General features: G+C 42.1%; 1 protein-coding gene across 5 annotated transcripts in view; it reads left to right on the top strand.

Moving 5' to 3' along the window:
• Nucleotides 1-14343, top strand: part of RYR3 (ryanodine receptor 3) — a 684284-nt gene that overhangs the window by 308222 nt on the left and 361719 nt on the right. For all 5 annotated transcript variants that reach the window (XM_044272379.1, XM_044272378.1, XM_044272377.1 and 2 more), the window contains exons 29-34: nucleotides 2513-2673; nucleotides 6537-6570; nucleotides 7644-7807; nucleotides 7997-8162; nucleotides 9681-9767; nucleotides 12916-13142. In XM_044272379.1, the coding sequence (XP_044128314.1) occupies nucleotides 2513-2673; nucleotides 6537-6570; nucleotides 7644-7807; nucleotides 7997-8162; nucleotides 9681-9767; nucleotides 12916-13142 (839 nt within the window). The remainder of the gene's footprint in view (nucleotides 1-2512; nucleotides 2674-6536; nucleotides 6571-7643; nucleotides 7808-7996; nucleotides 8163-9680; nucleotides 9768-12915; nucleotides 13143-14343) is intronic.

Genomic DNA, 14343 nt, shown 5'->3' with positions numbered 1-14343 from the left:
ACTAAGGACAGATTTAGCTGGATATAAATTTGAGGCCTAGTATTTAGGCGCTGGGTGACAGGTATGGGTTTAGTGACAGAATTAGACTTGGAAATGCACAGTAGCGGGTGTGTGAAGTTATTCTGAATGTCCCTATGTGCACCTTCAATATGATCTACCCTTTTAGGGATAGATTTCAAATAGCTCTGATATAGCAGAAACCACTAAATTATGAAATTGCTAAATTGGGAATTGTATTTCAACCCAGAACAAGAAATGTGCTTGAACGGACACTAAATAACTCGCCCAGCTACAGCACTAAGGACAGATTTAGCTGGATATAAATTTGAGGCCTAGTATTTAGGCGCTGGGTGACAGGTATGGGTTTAGTGACAGAATTAGACTTGGAAATGCACAGTAGCGGGTGTGTGAAGTTATTCTGAATGTCCCTATGTGCACCTTCAATATGATCTACCCTTTTAGGGATAGATTTCAAATAGCTCTGATATAGCAGAAACCACTAAATTATGAAATTGCTAAATTGGGAATTGTATTTCAACCCAGAACAAGAAATGTGCTTGAACGGACACTAAATAACTCGCCCAGCTACAGCACTAACGACAGATTTAGCTGGATATGAATTTGAGGCCTAGTATTTAGGCGCTGGGTGACAGGTATGGGTTTAGTGACAGAATTAGACTTGGAAATGCACAGTAGCGGGTGTGTGAAGTTATTCTGAATGTCCCTATGTGCACCTTGAATATTATATACCCTTTTAGGGATAGATTTCAAATAGCTCTGATACAGCAGAAACCACTAAATTTTTAAATTGCTAAATTGGGAATTGTATTTCAACCCAGAACAAAAAATGTGCTTTGACGGACACTAAATAACTTTCCCAGCCACAACAGGACAGCGGTAACGAGAGATTTAGCGGGATATAAATTTGAGGCCTAGTATTTAGGCGCTGGGTGACCGGTATGGATTTAGTGACAGAATTAGACTGGGATATGGCCAAAAAATAACCACACTATTGCTGGTTAAATGCACTTGGTGATGGGCGCAGCTTGCCCCTGATGTAGTATATGGCCAAAAAATGAACAGACTATTGCTGGTTAAATGCACTTGGTGTCACAGCTTGACCAACCACACTACTGAGGGTTAAATGCACTTGGTGACGGGCGCAGCTTGCCCCTGATGTAGTATATGGCCAAAAAATGAACAGACTATTGCTGGTTAAATGCACTTGGTGACGGGCGCAGCTTGCCCCTGATTTAGTATATGGCCAAAAAATGAACAGACTATTGCTGGTTAAATGCACTTGGTGTGATAGCTTGACCAACCACACTACTGAGGGTTAAATGCACTTGGTGACGGGCGCAGCTTGCCCCTGATGTAGTATATGGCCAAAAAATAAACAGACTATTGCTGGTTAAATGCACTTGGTGTGACAGCTTCACCCTGATGTAGGCTTTAGCCAAAAAACAAACGCACCATTGAGGGTTAAATGCACTTGGTGACAGGCGCAGCTTGCCCCTGATGTAGTATATGGCCAAAAAATAAACAGACTATTGCTGGTTAAATGCACTTGGTGTGACAGCTTCACCCTGATGTAGGCTTTAGCCAAAAAACAACCACACCATTGAGGGTTAAATGCACTTGGTCGCAGCTTGTGCTGGCGCACCACAAGACACAAAATGGCCGCCGATCACCCCAGAAAAATGTGACTGACAAACGGTCTGGGCAGCCTAAAAACAGTGAGCAATTGAGGATCAGCAGCTCAATGATCCACAGCTGCAGATCGATCAGTTAATCAAGTCCTTTGGAGGAGTTAATCTGCCTAATCTCGCCCTACTGTCGCAGCCGCAACCTCTCCCTACGCTAATCAGAGCAGAGTGACGGGCGGCGCTATGTGACTCCAGCTTAAATAGAGGCTGGGTCACATGGTGCTCTGGCCAATCACAGCCATGCCAATAGTAGGCATGGCTGTGATGGCCTCTTGGGGCAAGTAGTATGACGCTTGTTGATTGGCTGCTTTGCAGCCTTTCAAAAAGCGCCAAGAAAGCGTCACAAAAGCGCGAAGAAAGCGACGAACACCGAACCCGAACCCGGACTTTTACGAAAATGTCCGGGTTCGGGTCCGTGTCACGGACACCCCAAAATTCGGTACGAACCCGAACTATACAGTTCGAGTTCGCTCATCCCTAGAACTGAGCTTTATTGAGCGTTTAGGAGGTCAGAGAACAGAGATAAGGAGTCCGTCTGCTCCCCAGATGACGGAAAATACATAAAATCCACAGGCTGCTGCTACAGCATGTCAGCTTTGTACAGAAAAAGAAGGGCTCTATATTTTTAATAAAGACCAATTAAAACATTATTTTAGCTCAAAATAAGTACAATGCAACAATAAAAAAATTCCCCTCAAAAGTGTACATAGCCTTTAAATCCTCAATGCATTAACAGACATGTCATTCTATATCATAGATTATATTATTGTCTGAAGCTGTTTTCACATTTTTTTTGTTACTTTTAGGTGACAAGGAAAGATGGAACTGTAGAAGCCCCTCCATGCTTAAAGGTGACCCATAAAACCTTTGGCACCCAGAATAGCAATGAAGATATGATATACTGCAGGCTGAGTATGCCTGTGGAGTTCCACTCCGCCTTCAGCAATGAGGAGAACTTCCAGAAGAGGTATTTTGTTCTATGGGCCATACATTAAATTAACCATGACTTTACAAGAAAAAAAATCTGCTCACCTTGTGTACATTTCCTTGGCAAAGGTCTAACAAATGCACTAACCCCTGATACAAAAAAAGATGCATCCTGCATTTAACAAAATGGGCTCTGTGAAGGTGCATCAAAAACCCTGATGAACTGGGCACAAGGCTTCAGCTGGTTTTCTAGAAGGACTTGTGACTGCAGGAGAGGCGGGGGTTTTCATGTCATATCTTGGGAACAGGATACATAGGGGGAGATTTATCAAACTAGTGTAAAGTAGAACTGGATTAGTTGCCCAATGCCCATAGCAATGAATCAGATTCCACCTTTCATTTTGGACAGTTCCTTTGGAAAATGAAAGGTTGCTATTGGCTGCTATTGGCAACTAAACCAGTTCTACCAGTTTGATAAATTACCCCAATAGTGTATATCCATATGGTCATATTCTACATTAAAGATCACCTTCTCCTTTGATTGAGTTCCATTTATTTACTGCCAGAAGACTCCTTTACCAAACAGGATTTAAGTCTAGAGGACTCATACAGACAATCATCTTATGTAAAATTGCTGAACTCTGCTTATTTCGGAAAGTAGGGAACATGCAAGAAGTGTGCCCAGCATACAGTGTGAACAGTGAATGAGTCCATACATTTCTGTACGCCTGGCATGTACACACGTGTGATCTGCATGGTTATGGAGATTAAATCGGCAGACTTTTACAAGTTTACGATTACTCACCCAACCATCCCATACAGCATACACTAATGCCATCGCTCTTCCCCCATACTGTCTCGTTGTTTCCCTTTGATTACACAGCATGATCTGCCACTGGGAAACGATGATCTTTTGTGCTGCTCGTTCATCTAGTAGTAGGCGGTGCATTTACACTGCAAGATCATTGCTGACGAGTGTTACTAGTAATGCTGGTTAGCGATTATCCGTTCAATTGTCCGCCTCTTGTAAAGGGCCCTTTAGGGTGGACAATGAACTTATTGGCCAACAAACAATGGCACTATCACCACGCACATCAATCTTTCTCTATGACAGACAGAGAACTTTAGAGAAGAGTAGCGCAGCTCCAGACTGAGAAATGACTCTACGTACCTTCTGTGTTGTTAAAGTGAAGCCTGGACTGGAGAGAGCGCTCACAGTTTGACTTTTTGGTTGCAAACTGGCAATATGGTGGCGCTCACTGAGTGCATGTATGTTACCAATTTGCACTAAACAAGGCAATCACTTTTATCAGCAGAGAGCTCTCTCCAGTCCAGTGTACACTTCTCCAACACAGAGCTGACCTGACGCCTTGTGTCACTACACTGTGCTGCCCTTCTGTAGTGTAATACTGTCTGTACACAAGACACACACAGAAGTGTCACCTTATATTACATACTGACAGACTGGTGCTGGTCCATTGCTTTTGCAACGGGCGCCTCCCTCTAGGGCCCTCTATATAACGTGTCCCAGGTGTAGGAAATGCCAAGTGGTATAGTGCGGCCTAACATGTCTTTGTGTGTCACGGTGCTCCTACCTGGACACAGATGGACCCCAGGCTTTGGCTCTGAAGCAATAAATAGGGGGAATAATTGAGGGATAAAAGAATAACTTGAGTCAGAACAGTCTTCAAGCTTTGTCTTTGTTCCAGCAGGCTTTAGAATTAAACTGGCAGGCTTCTTCAATAACTCTGCTTGCTTGCTCTCTCTCTGCTGTACCGATAAGCTGAATAGGTAACATAGCTTCCTCTGTAAGCTGCACTTTCTCTCTGTAGTCTGACTCTGAGTTATAATAATTTGAATAAAAAGTGGTAGGGCACACCTACACTTGGTCACACATGGAGACCTATATTTATTCATATAAACAGTTCATATAAAACAGTATAAAATACTATAATAAAACATACAGTATAAAATCTCTGTAAACCTTTAGTATATTCCACATAGGCTGCAGTCTTGGTGCATGTGACTGGATGTTAGCGGAAATATTTTTAAATGACTTCACCAACCTGACTGATATCAAGGTAAAATATGCAGTTTCCTTGTGTGCAGTGATCTTTGAATTATATTGCATCAATTGCATGCACTATTGGAGAAGGTACATTTGCGGTTAGTATATTAGTTGCACTGTGGATTTGTATTATAACTCCTCTCTGAATGCACGATTTGTAGATTACTGTTTTTGTAATCCTCCTCATTTTAGATAGTCTCTATTATCTTATATACTTGCTCAACTATTGCTGTCTGCTTGTATGGTCAGCATTAAATTTACTCACTGTTTCGCTGGATTTACCGGGTTTGCTGCATATACCGTGGCGTCCCACGTGTTGCTTGTTTGCGAGCAGTAAACTGGACTCCACAGGAGTTATAATACAAATCCACAGTGCAACTAATATACTTTCTCTAACCGCAAATGTACCTTCTCCAATAGTGCATGCAATTGATGCAATATAATTCAAAGATCACCCTCCTGGCTCCTGAGGCTTTAAGCTTTGGCTTCATGGCCAGCAGAGCTTAAGGTGCTCTGGCTGGCGTGGGGACATCTAGCAGAGACATGCCCCTGCACACCTGTCCACTAGCAGGGGGTAAGCTAGACTCACTGGACTTCTGCCCAACCCTTCCTGCAGGAAGTAGGACTCGCCCACTTCTCTCTAGAGGGGGGCCAGAATGGAATGGAAGGTTCCATTCTATCCACATACAGCTCTGCTGTGTTTGCTGCCACCTGCTGGTGAACCATGCACATTACATGTGAACATAACAGTTGCATAACAAAATAGGAATGCACATTGTGGAGGACCTGGAATAAATGCACAAGATGACATGAGGTTAGACCAATAAAGAGGGCGCAGAAGTGGTAACACCACTCTGGGGTGTTACACTTTCCCCACATTCCCTCTGATGACCGGTCCCAATTCTAGTAGGAGCAGGAAGACTCACTTCAGGTGGCCAGGAAAAGGTAACAGGTCCTAGCAGTAGTTATCACCTGCCAAGCAGGAAGCGACTTGGCAAGTGCGGCAAAGTGACAAGTGGTGCAGTAATTTACAGATTTCTCCCAAGCAAGAGAGAAATCTTCTAATGACAGTACTGCCTGTAGGTTTCCTAGACCTTTTCTGTTCATCCAGACATCCTTGTCCTGCTGCTTAGCACTGGTGTGGTCCCCCCTCCCTGCTTGTACTGTGTGTCAGTTTTGGCACATTCGCAGTGCAAATTTCAGAGAGCACTTACAGACGTGTTTTTTTTTCCTCTGCTGGACATCAGACAGCAACAAAAAATTTTTTTGTGGCAACCCTGCACCTGAAATGGGCTGGTTTTTGCAGCAGCATTGCTGCAGGAGTCGCAGCGTGTCTTCCAGTGGAGACATTTATCATTGAAGACTGGTATACAATAACTGTATATACATATTTTATTGTGTGTGTGTGTATATATATATATATATATATATATATCCAGAAAAAGGACGGCACTCCAGCAGGATGAAAGTGAAAAACTTCTTTTAATCGACCATACGGTGCAACGTTTCGGCTCAACTGAGCCTTTCTCAAGCCAAGGCTTGAGAAAGGCTCAGTTAAGCCGAAACGTTGCACCGTATGGTCGATTAAAAGAAGTTTTTCACTTTCATCCTGCTGGAGTGCCGTCCTTTTTCTGGATATATTGGTTGGGGTGAGAGGTCGATTCCCCAGGAACGTGCACCCGTTTTTTCCTAGTGCAGCCAGTGCCGCCATTTTTCCCTTTGTATATGTGTATATATATATATATATATATATATATTTATAAATGTATATATTTTAATGCATATAAATATTTTTTCTAGAAAATATTGATGACTGTTTTTGTATCTGATTTTAGAAACGCCCTTCAAGAAGTTTCTCACACAACTACAGTAAGTTTTATTATTTGATCTTAATTTCAACAAATGTTAAATACAGTGTGTTCATTATAAAATGGATGCTCCACTTCATCCCCAGAGTGTTTAATGGTGTTAAGGTCAGGATTCAATGCAGGCCATTGGAGTTTCTCTACACCAAACCCATGAAGTCATGTCTTTATGGACTTTGCTTTGTGCTGAGCGAACTTGTGTTCGGCGTACAAGGTTCGAGTTATATAAGAATTTAATTAAAAAAGGACATTTAGGAGAAAAGAGGGACAGAGAGACTTGAGTCAAGAAGAGGGACTGTCCTTCCAAAAGAGGGACATTTGGGATGCATGCACTTGTAAAATCTCTAAGGCTACTTTCACACTAGCGTTTACGTTTTCCAGTATTGAGTTCCCTCATTGGGAACAAAACTGAACTGAACGGAATGCTCCAAAATGCATTCCTCTCCGTTTGATTGCGTTCCCATACCGGAGAGCAAACAGCAACATGTTGTAGTCTACTTTGTGTCCTGGGATGCGGAGCAAGACGAATCCGGCATGACCCCCCCAATGCAAGTCAATGGGGACGGATCCATTTTCTCTGACACAATCTGACACAATAGAAAACGGATCTGTCCCCGATTTGACTTTCAATGGAGTTCATGACGGATCCGTCTTGGCTATGTTAAATATAATACAACCGGATCTGTTCATAACGGATGCAGATGGTTGTATTATCAGTAACGGAAGCGTTTTTGCTGAACCCTGCCGGATCTAGCAAAATTCTCTATGACCTACTGTATGCTGCTACCAGTGTTTGTCGACGATTGCATGGCTATATGCTTGATTTTATACACCTTTTTGCATTGGGTGTGGTTGAAACACCTGACCTCAATAGTTGGGATTCTTTATGCTATGCTTACTGCATAGCAAGGTAGGACTGCCAGTAAAGGACATAAGCAAGGTGATTACCCACCAACCATCCCAAACAGTTGTATCTCTTAAAATAGTATATGTTTCCAGGTGATAGTTGGACATGCTCTTTAAGAATGTATTTTGTATCATTCTATAAATTCCATTTGTTTCTATTTTTCTCTTCAGTTGTATTACTACTCTGTCCGGATATTTGCCGGACAAGACCCGTCATCGGTATGGGTAGGATGGGTGACTCCCGACTACCACTTCTATAGTGAACATTTTGAATTAAGCAAGAACTGCACTGTGACTGTCACTTTAGGAGATGAGAGGGGCAGAGTGCATGAAAGGTAGGACCTGATTTTAACCTCTGCACACCATAAGAGTCATATAGACACTTGGATCTTGTTCCTTTGCAGACTGAGTGCACCAAGCACACAGTACAACGTTAGCATTTATATCATGAGAAACGTGCAACATAACAGCAATTTACCCTGTGTTTGGATGTCCTGTCCTATATCCTTTTTTTATCCTTCCAGTGTTAAACGAAGCAATTGTTACATGGTTTGGGGAGGTGACCTCTCTACTGGCTCACAGCGGTCGGGCCGCAGCAATGTAGATACTGATATTGGGTGCCTTATTGATCTGGCCACAGGACTTGTCTCCTTCACAGCCAATGGAAAAGATCTGGGGACCTGCTACCAGGTACTTTTATAAATGAGTTTTCAGCCATATTGTTTATTCAGTTCATTCAAAAGGCTTGTGAATATTGCCATCAATAATCATATTTTGTATTTATACTCAATATAAAATGACTAAATACCAAGACATATAACCTAATAAACTGCCTACACACAGCCACCTTACTATATATTCTGGGAGGGATGCATGTGCACGATTTCTCTGACCTCTAATCAGCCCAGTCCCATCTTCTGTGAGGTTAAAGCAGGCATGTCCAAACTGTGGCCCTCCAGCTGTTGCAAAACTACAACTCCCAGCATGCCCTAATAGCTGTAAGCTATCTAGGCATGCTGGGAGTTGTAGTTTTGGAACAGCTGGAGGGCCGCAGACTGGACATGCCTGGGTTAAGGTATACTATAGGTAGAAGGCAGTCTCAGAATCTGCAGCTTCTTCTCTGCTTATCACTAAGGACATGTTCACAAAGAAAAACGTTGCATTCAATGGTTTTTGCCTGGCTGAAACCTGGTATTTATGCCAGAAATCGGCCAGATCACCGCTGGACCTCATTGCAGTCAATGAGGATCTGGCGGTGACGTAGAGGATCCGGCGACACTGTATCCTGCAAGAGATGTGGTGAACAGGGCCTAAGGGCATTTTCCTCCTCTGACAAGCAGAGAAAGAGATTGCATGTATGCTGCCTGCTAATCAGTGGTGGGGCATCTTCAACTGGATTCAATCTGACAGTCATGGCTTGCAACAGGAAAAAATATTCTTTGCTTTTCAGTATTAGGACACATGATGTGTATGTTAGACTGATGCCTCAGACGGATGTCATACAGTGACCTCTGTCACCATAAGGTTCCATTGTAAAAAAAAATCATATGCGTTAACACATACATTTATTTGCTGGGCTCTGCAGAATGGAAAAAACATGGCATCCACTTTTGTATCTGTCCTATATGTTAAATGTGGGATAAAAACATGATATGAACAACCCCTCGTGTTATGAATCAACTCCTGGTTTTGGCTCACAACTACTGATGCGAAATACTGACCGAATACTGACAGTGTGAAACAGGCCTCAGAGTCAGCTATTCCGGACGACCTCTTTCATGGACTTTGTCTTCTTCCTGTTCCTCACCGTCCTCATACATTGTTCTGTTTTATCCTGTAGCAGTATGTAAAGTATTGCTAGAGTTGTGATTTTATAGCTTGACACGCGATCAGGATTTTAACTGTAACATGTTTAGATTCATGCGCCAAATGAGCGTTACCTTGTCCGCTGTAACTCATATAGCAATTTACCTATTCATCTTTAAGACTTTTAGCTGTGGGTATGTCTAAGTTGTCATATTTCAAAACTCCATTAAGGTAATTGAACAGACATGATTGAAAAATTGCTACCCCACAACAGGCATTATGGCTTCCAGCTTGAATTATGTGAGCTCTCCTGTTGTGTTTGAATAATGCTTCACTTAGAGGGAATTACTATGTTGTGTTAGATGATGGTTTTACTGAAATAAATCCATTCTTTCTTGTAAGGTTGAACCAAACACCAAGCTGTTTCCAGCAGTTTTTCTGCAGCCAACGAGCACTAATCTCTTCCAGTTTGAGCTTGGGAAATTAAAGGTATTATTTTCTGTTTGATGTAACCTTTTCACTTACCCGCCATAATGCAATGTACATTCAGTAGCATATACTGTACTTAGCAGAACTCTTGTTACTGTATCTTACCATTGACTAGACTTTAGTCTTAAGGGCCTTTTATTGGGTTAATGATCCGCCGAAAAGAGCGCTCATTAGCCCAATAAAAGGCTTGCCAATCAGCCGGCACATGAGCAAACACTTTTTTGTCAGATCTTTTATGCCGACATTAAAGTTTCTTTCATCAGCAGCACATTGCCCCATGTAAACAGGAGATGTGCTGACAACAATATATATGAGGGATGAATGAGCGTTACCAAAATCACTCATCCACCATGATTAATGTAAAAAATGAAAATCCAATATTATATATATCAAACTTAGAACCAGCCCTGTATCTCACATGGATCCAGAGATTGCTCCGATTGCTCTGCTAGATTTATTTCAAGCTGGCAGTTGGGGGGGGGGGGGTGTCCTTTCACAGGGTATGTGTCCTATCTTCTGCAGCTGGTGGCAGTTGAAGGATGGAACTGAACATATGCTTCAGAGTGGGCAGGACAGAGAAATAAAGAGCATACAGCAGGTGGCGGTATACAGATAGATTTCAGTGAATAACTCAGTAGCTATAGGAAATTTTGTAATTACATGCAGTTAGAAAAGTATTCAGATCCAGGTGCTGGTTTGAAAAATGCTGAATATTTTTCATGGGATAACCTTTCTAAAAGAGTTGACTAATCTTGATAACCCCTTTTCATATATCCCACTGGGGACCCTCTATGAGCCAGAGCAAAAACACAGTCCGTATCACATAGACAGGCATTTATTTGAAAGGCTGCATAAGTAAATAAAAGAAGCTTGTAATAAGAATGTATCACCAGGGCTTGATAAAGAGACTGTGCTAGTCCAATTGGCAATCACAGTTTTACATTTGTGGCTCCCTATGTCTATAGAAACAGTATAACAAAGTAATTATGTAATCATTAGGCAATAATTATACACAAAAAATACAGTAAATATAAGATAATAGTGGACAAAATACGGCTGTGTAATGAGTTGCTTTGGGATATCACTAGAGTCTGGATGTGGCCATTGCAGTATGCATATACATCTTGATATGGTGGCATCTGTCATCATTAGTTGCTCTTAGCAGCTTAAGGGAGGATTCACACGACCGTGTTTTTCTTCCGTGTCTGTTCCGCAATTCTTGTGGACAATGCACGGACCCATTCATTTCTATGGGTCCGCGAAAATTGCGAAATGCCTTTTATTCTCATCCGTGTGCTGTCAGTTCGGTGTGTCCGTTCATTTTATTTTAGAACATGTCCTATACTTGGCCGCAAATTGCGGTCCATGGCCCCATAGAAAGTCATTGGGTCCGTGAAAAACTGATGGCACACGGAAATGCATCTGTATGTCATCCGTTTTTTGCGGACCCCTGGACTGAAAACATTCTAGGAAACCCCATTTCAGTCACATGTGGCTGCACCTAGGACCAGGAAGTAGAGAAAGGAGGCTGCAAGAGAATCATGGCCATCATCAGTGTTGAGAAGCTCATCATTCTTGTACAAGAACGGCCCCTATTATGGGACACCAGGTCAGAACTGGTTGCCGCTTCTGCCGACTTCCGTGCTCATGGAGCGTCCCCATCACTATGAGAACGCCTCCATACTAGAATGTACTGTCGGATTTGAGAATTATGTTGAAATCGCAAGTAATCGCATTGTGATTTGAACTTAGAGCTGGGTTTCTAATGGGTCAGCTTGCTAGAATTAACAAAGTTAACGAATATGGAATATAGCAGTGCTAAGTTGAAATCACAATGCGATTACTTCAAGTTATATTAATCGCATTGCGATTTTAACTTAGCACTGCTATATTCCATATTCGTTAACTTCGTTAATTCTAGCAAGCTGACCCATTAGATGGACATAGGTTGGACATTTAAATTTGTCAATTTTAACCCTTCTGTCTTTTTTGCGGACCGTGAAAAACAGATGACACACGGAAGCACCACGTCCGTATTATACGGACTTACGGAACGGAAACGGAAAGATAACTGAAGACATACGGAACACACGGATCCGTTATTTATGGACCGCAAAACCAACACGGTCTTGTGAATGCTCCCTTAGCTACACCATTTGTAGAGTCAATTGCAGTGATTTTTATACACTGAAAATAAATAATGAAGAAGCTTAAATTATACTGGCCTCCCATGTCCTGTGCTGCTCCTGTTCGGACCCTTTCCTGGTTCCCGCTGGTCTCTACTTCCTGGTCTCTCTGGACACACAGGGCCAGATTTATCATTAGCTCAAGTCAAAATAATGGAGAGAAAAAGTCGAAGATTTTTGCACAATCGCTAAAACTGTGCAAAAATTAGCAACTTTTATTAGCTCTGCGCTATGCTCACCAGTTTTCTGAAAGTGGGCGTGTTTTCTTATGTAAATGAATCTCTAGACAGATTTACTATTGTGACAATTTTAAAAAGTCGCAAAAAAAAAATTCTGGGCAATTTCACTCTATTGATGACCATGCTTATCTTATGCGACTTTTTAATAGAATATGCATCTTTTTCATAAAGCCGCTTACTGAAGGAAAAACAGCTACTGTCAAACCACATTTATCACAGTATTAAAGGACCATTAATAAATCTGACTTGCCAAAAGTGACTTGGGACATATGTAAAAGTGGAGTAAGATGTAAGTGTAATGATAAATCTGGCCCACAGTGAACAACTGCTCAGCGGTCATTTTTTGTGTCAAGAAGGAAGTAGATGGGGATCGGTGAGCACCACAGTTTTTTTGTTGTTTTTTTTCATGTTATTCACACCTTTTAAAATTACCAGCTTTACAATTCCTGTAAGCCAGTGTTCCTACCATGCAAATATTTGTCAGTGTGTCCTTTTATACAGAAATTTGGTTTATAAGAGATTATTTGCACGGATTACTTCTTCAACCAAGAGTAACACATTTTCTTGACTGGCCAAATCCTCATGTGAAGTTCTTATAAAATATTACTAGGCAAACAGCCAAGTGCCTGCTCTATGAGAAGTTGTTATTGTTAGACACTCGGTGTATGTCCTTCCTACCTTCTTTCAAATAAAATATGTTTCTATTATATATTGGGTTCACAGAACACCATGCCACTTTCAGCTGCTATATTTAAAAGTGAAGAGAAAAACCATGTGCCCCAGTGCCCACCTCGTTTGGATGTACAGACTATCACACCCGTTCTCTGGAGCCGTATGCCAAATAATTTCCTAAAGGTAGAAACAGAACGTGTCAGTGAGCGTCATGGCTGGGTGGTGCAGTGCTTGGAACCCTTGCAGATGATGGCATTGCATATACCTGAGGAGAACAGGTAACTTCCCTATTAATATAAATGCCTTCTTGTTAAGTACCAGTATATAAAATGATGGCAGTACATAACAGAGCCAAGAGCTTACATGGAGATGTTAACACGTTGAACAGAAAGGCTTTCTCTCTCCATGGAGACAACTGTTTTTTTAGGAGGTTTACTCATAAACAAGTACAGAAAATTATTAGTCGAAAACAGTGTTAAAATTGGGTTCACTCTACCTAGTCACCATCCGCATACACAAAATTTCCATAGGCCTGACGCCTGATCTCTGGATAGGTCATCAGTATCTCATTGGTGGGGATCCAACACCCAGAACCTCCACTGATCAGCTGTTTTGAGAAGGCCACTTTGAGTGCCGCTGCCTTCTCACAGCTTACTAAGCACAGCGCTGCACATTGTATAGCAGCTGTGCTTGATATTGCACTCAGCCCCTATCTCTTGAATAGGGCTAAGCTGCTCCTAGGCCACGTGGCTCATGAACGTATTGTCACTCGGCCAAGGAAAAGCAGAGAGAAGGCCGTGGTGCTAACAGGAGTGCCGCTGCCTTCCAAAACAGCTGATTGGCAGGGGTCCCAGATGTTAAACCCCAACTGATCGGATATTGATGACCTATCCTGAGGACAGGTCATCAGTAAGAAAATATCCCAAAACTCCTTTAAAGGGTTCTGGGGAAAAAACTCTGCATAAATAGACTTTAGTAACAAATGACTGGATACAAATTGGGTTGTCTTCTGCGATACTTGTGGGTCACAGGCTTTGAGATGATGGATGATCATCCATTCTGGTCCTGGTAGTCTTCTACTGCTACACTGTATATGTATGTACGGAGTATCTTCAAGGGCTTAAATCTTTATTTAAATATTCAAGAACAAAGGGGGACATTTATCATCTCCCTTGCCCTCTAAAAAGTGGTTTCAAAATGTCTATGGCAAGGCGCGCACCTCATCAGAAATTAGGCACATCCTCCAGCAGCGCAGAAAGCACCAGTCTTAGGCTAGGTTCACACCTGAGCGTTTTACAGCGCGTTCCTACGTGCTGTAAAACGCTCAACAGGCAAAAACCAATGTTTCCCTATGGGCATGGTTCTCACCTGAGCGTTTTACAGCGCGTACGAATGGGCTGTAAAACGCCCTACGTCCCAAGAAGTACAGGAGCTTCTTTGGGGTGTATTGCAGCGCATAACACCTCTGTTTTTACGCCT

Source organism: Bufo gargarizans, chromosome 11 (genome assembly GCF_014858855.1).
Source record: "Bufo gargarizans isolate SCDJY-AF-19 chromosome 11, ASM1485885v1, whole genome shotgun sequence".
In the NCBI taxonomy this organism is placed as follows: Eukaryota; Metazoa; Chordata; class Amphibia; order Anura; family Bufonidae; genus Bufo; species Bufo gargarizans.
The sequence above is the reverse complement of the archived record's forward strand: the minus strand, read 5'-3'. Positions and strand labels throughout refer to the sequence as shown.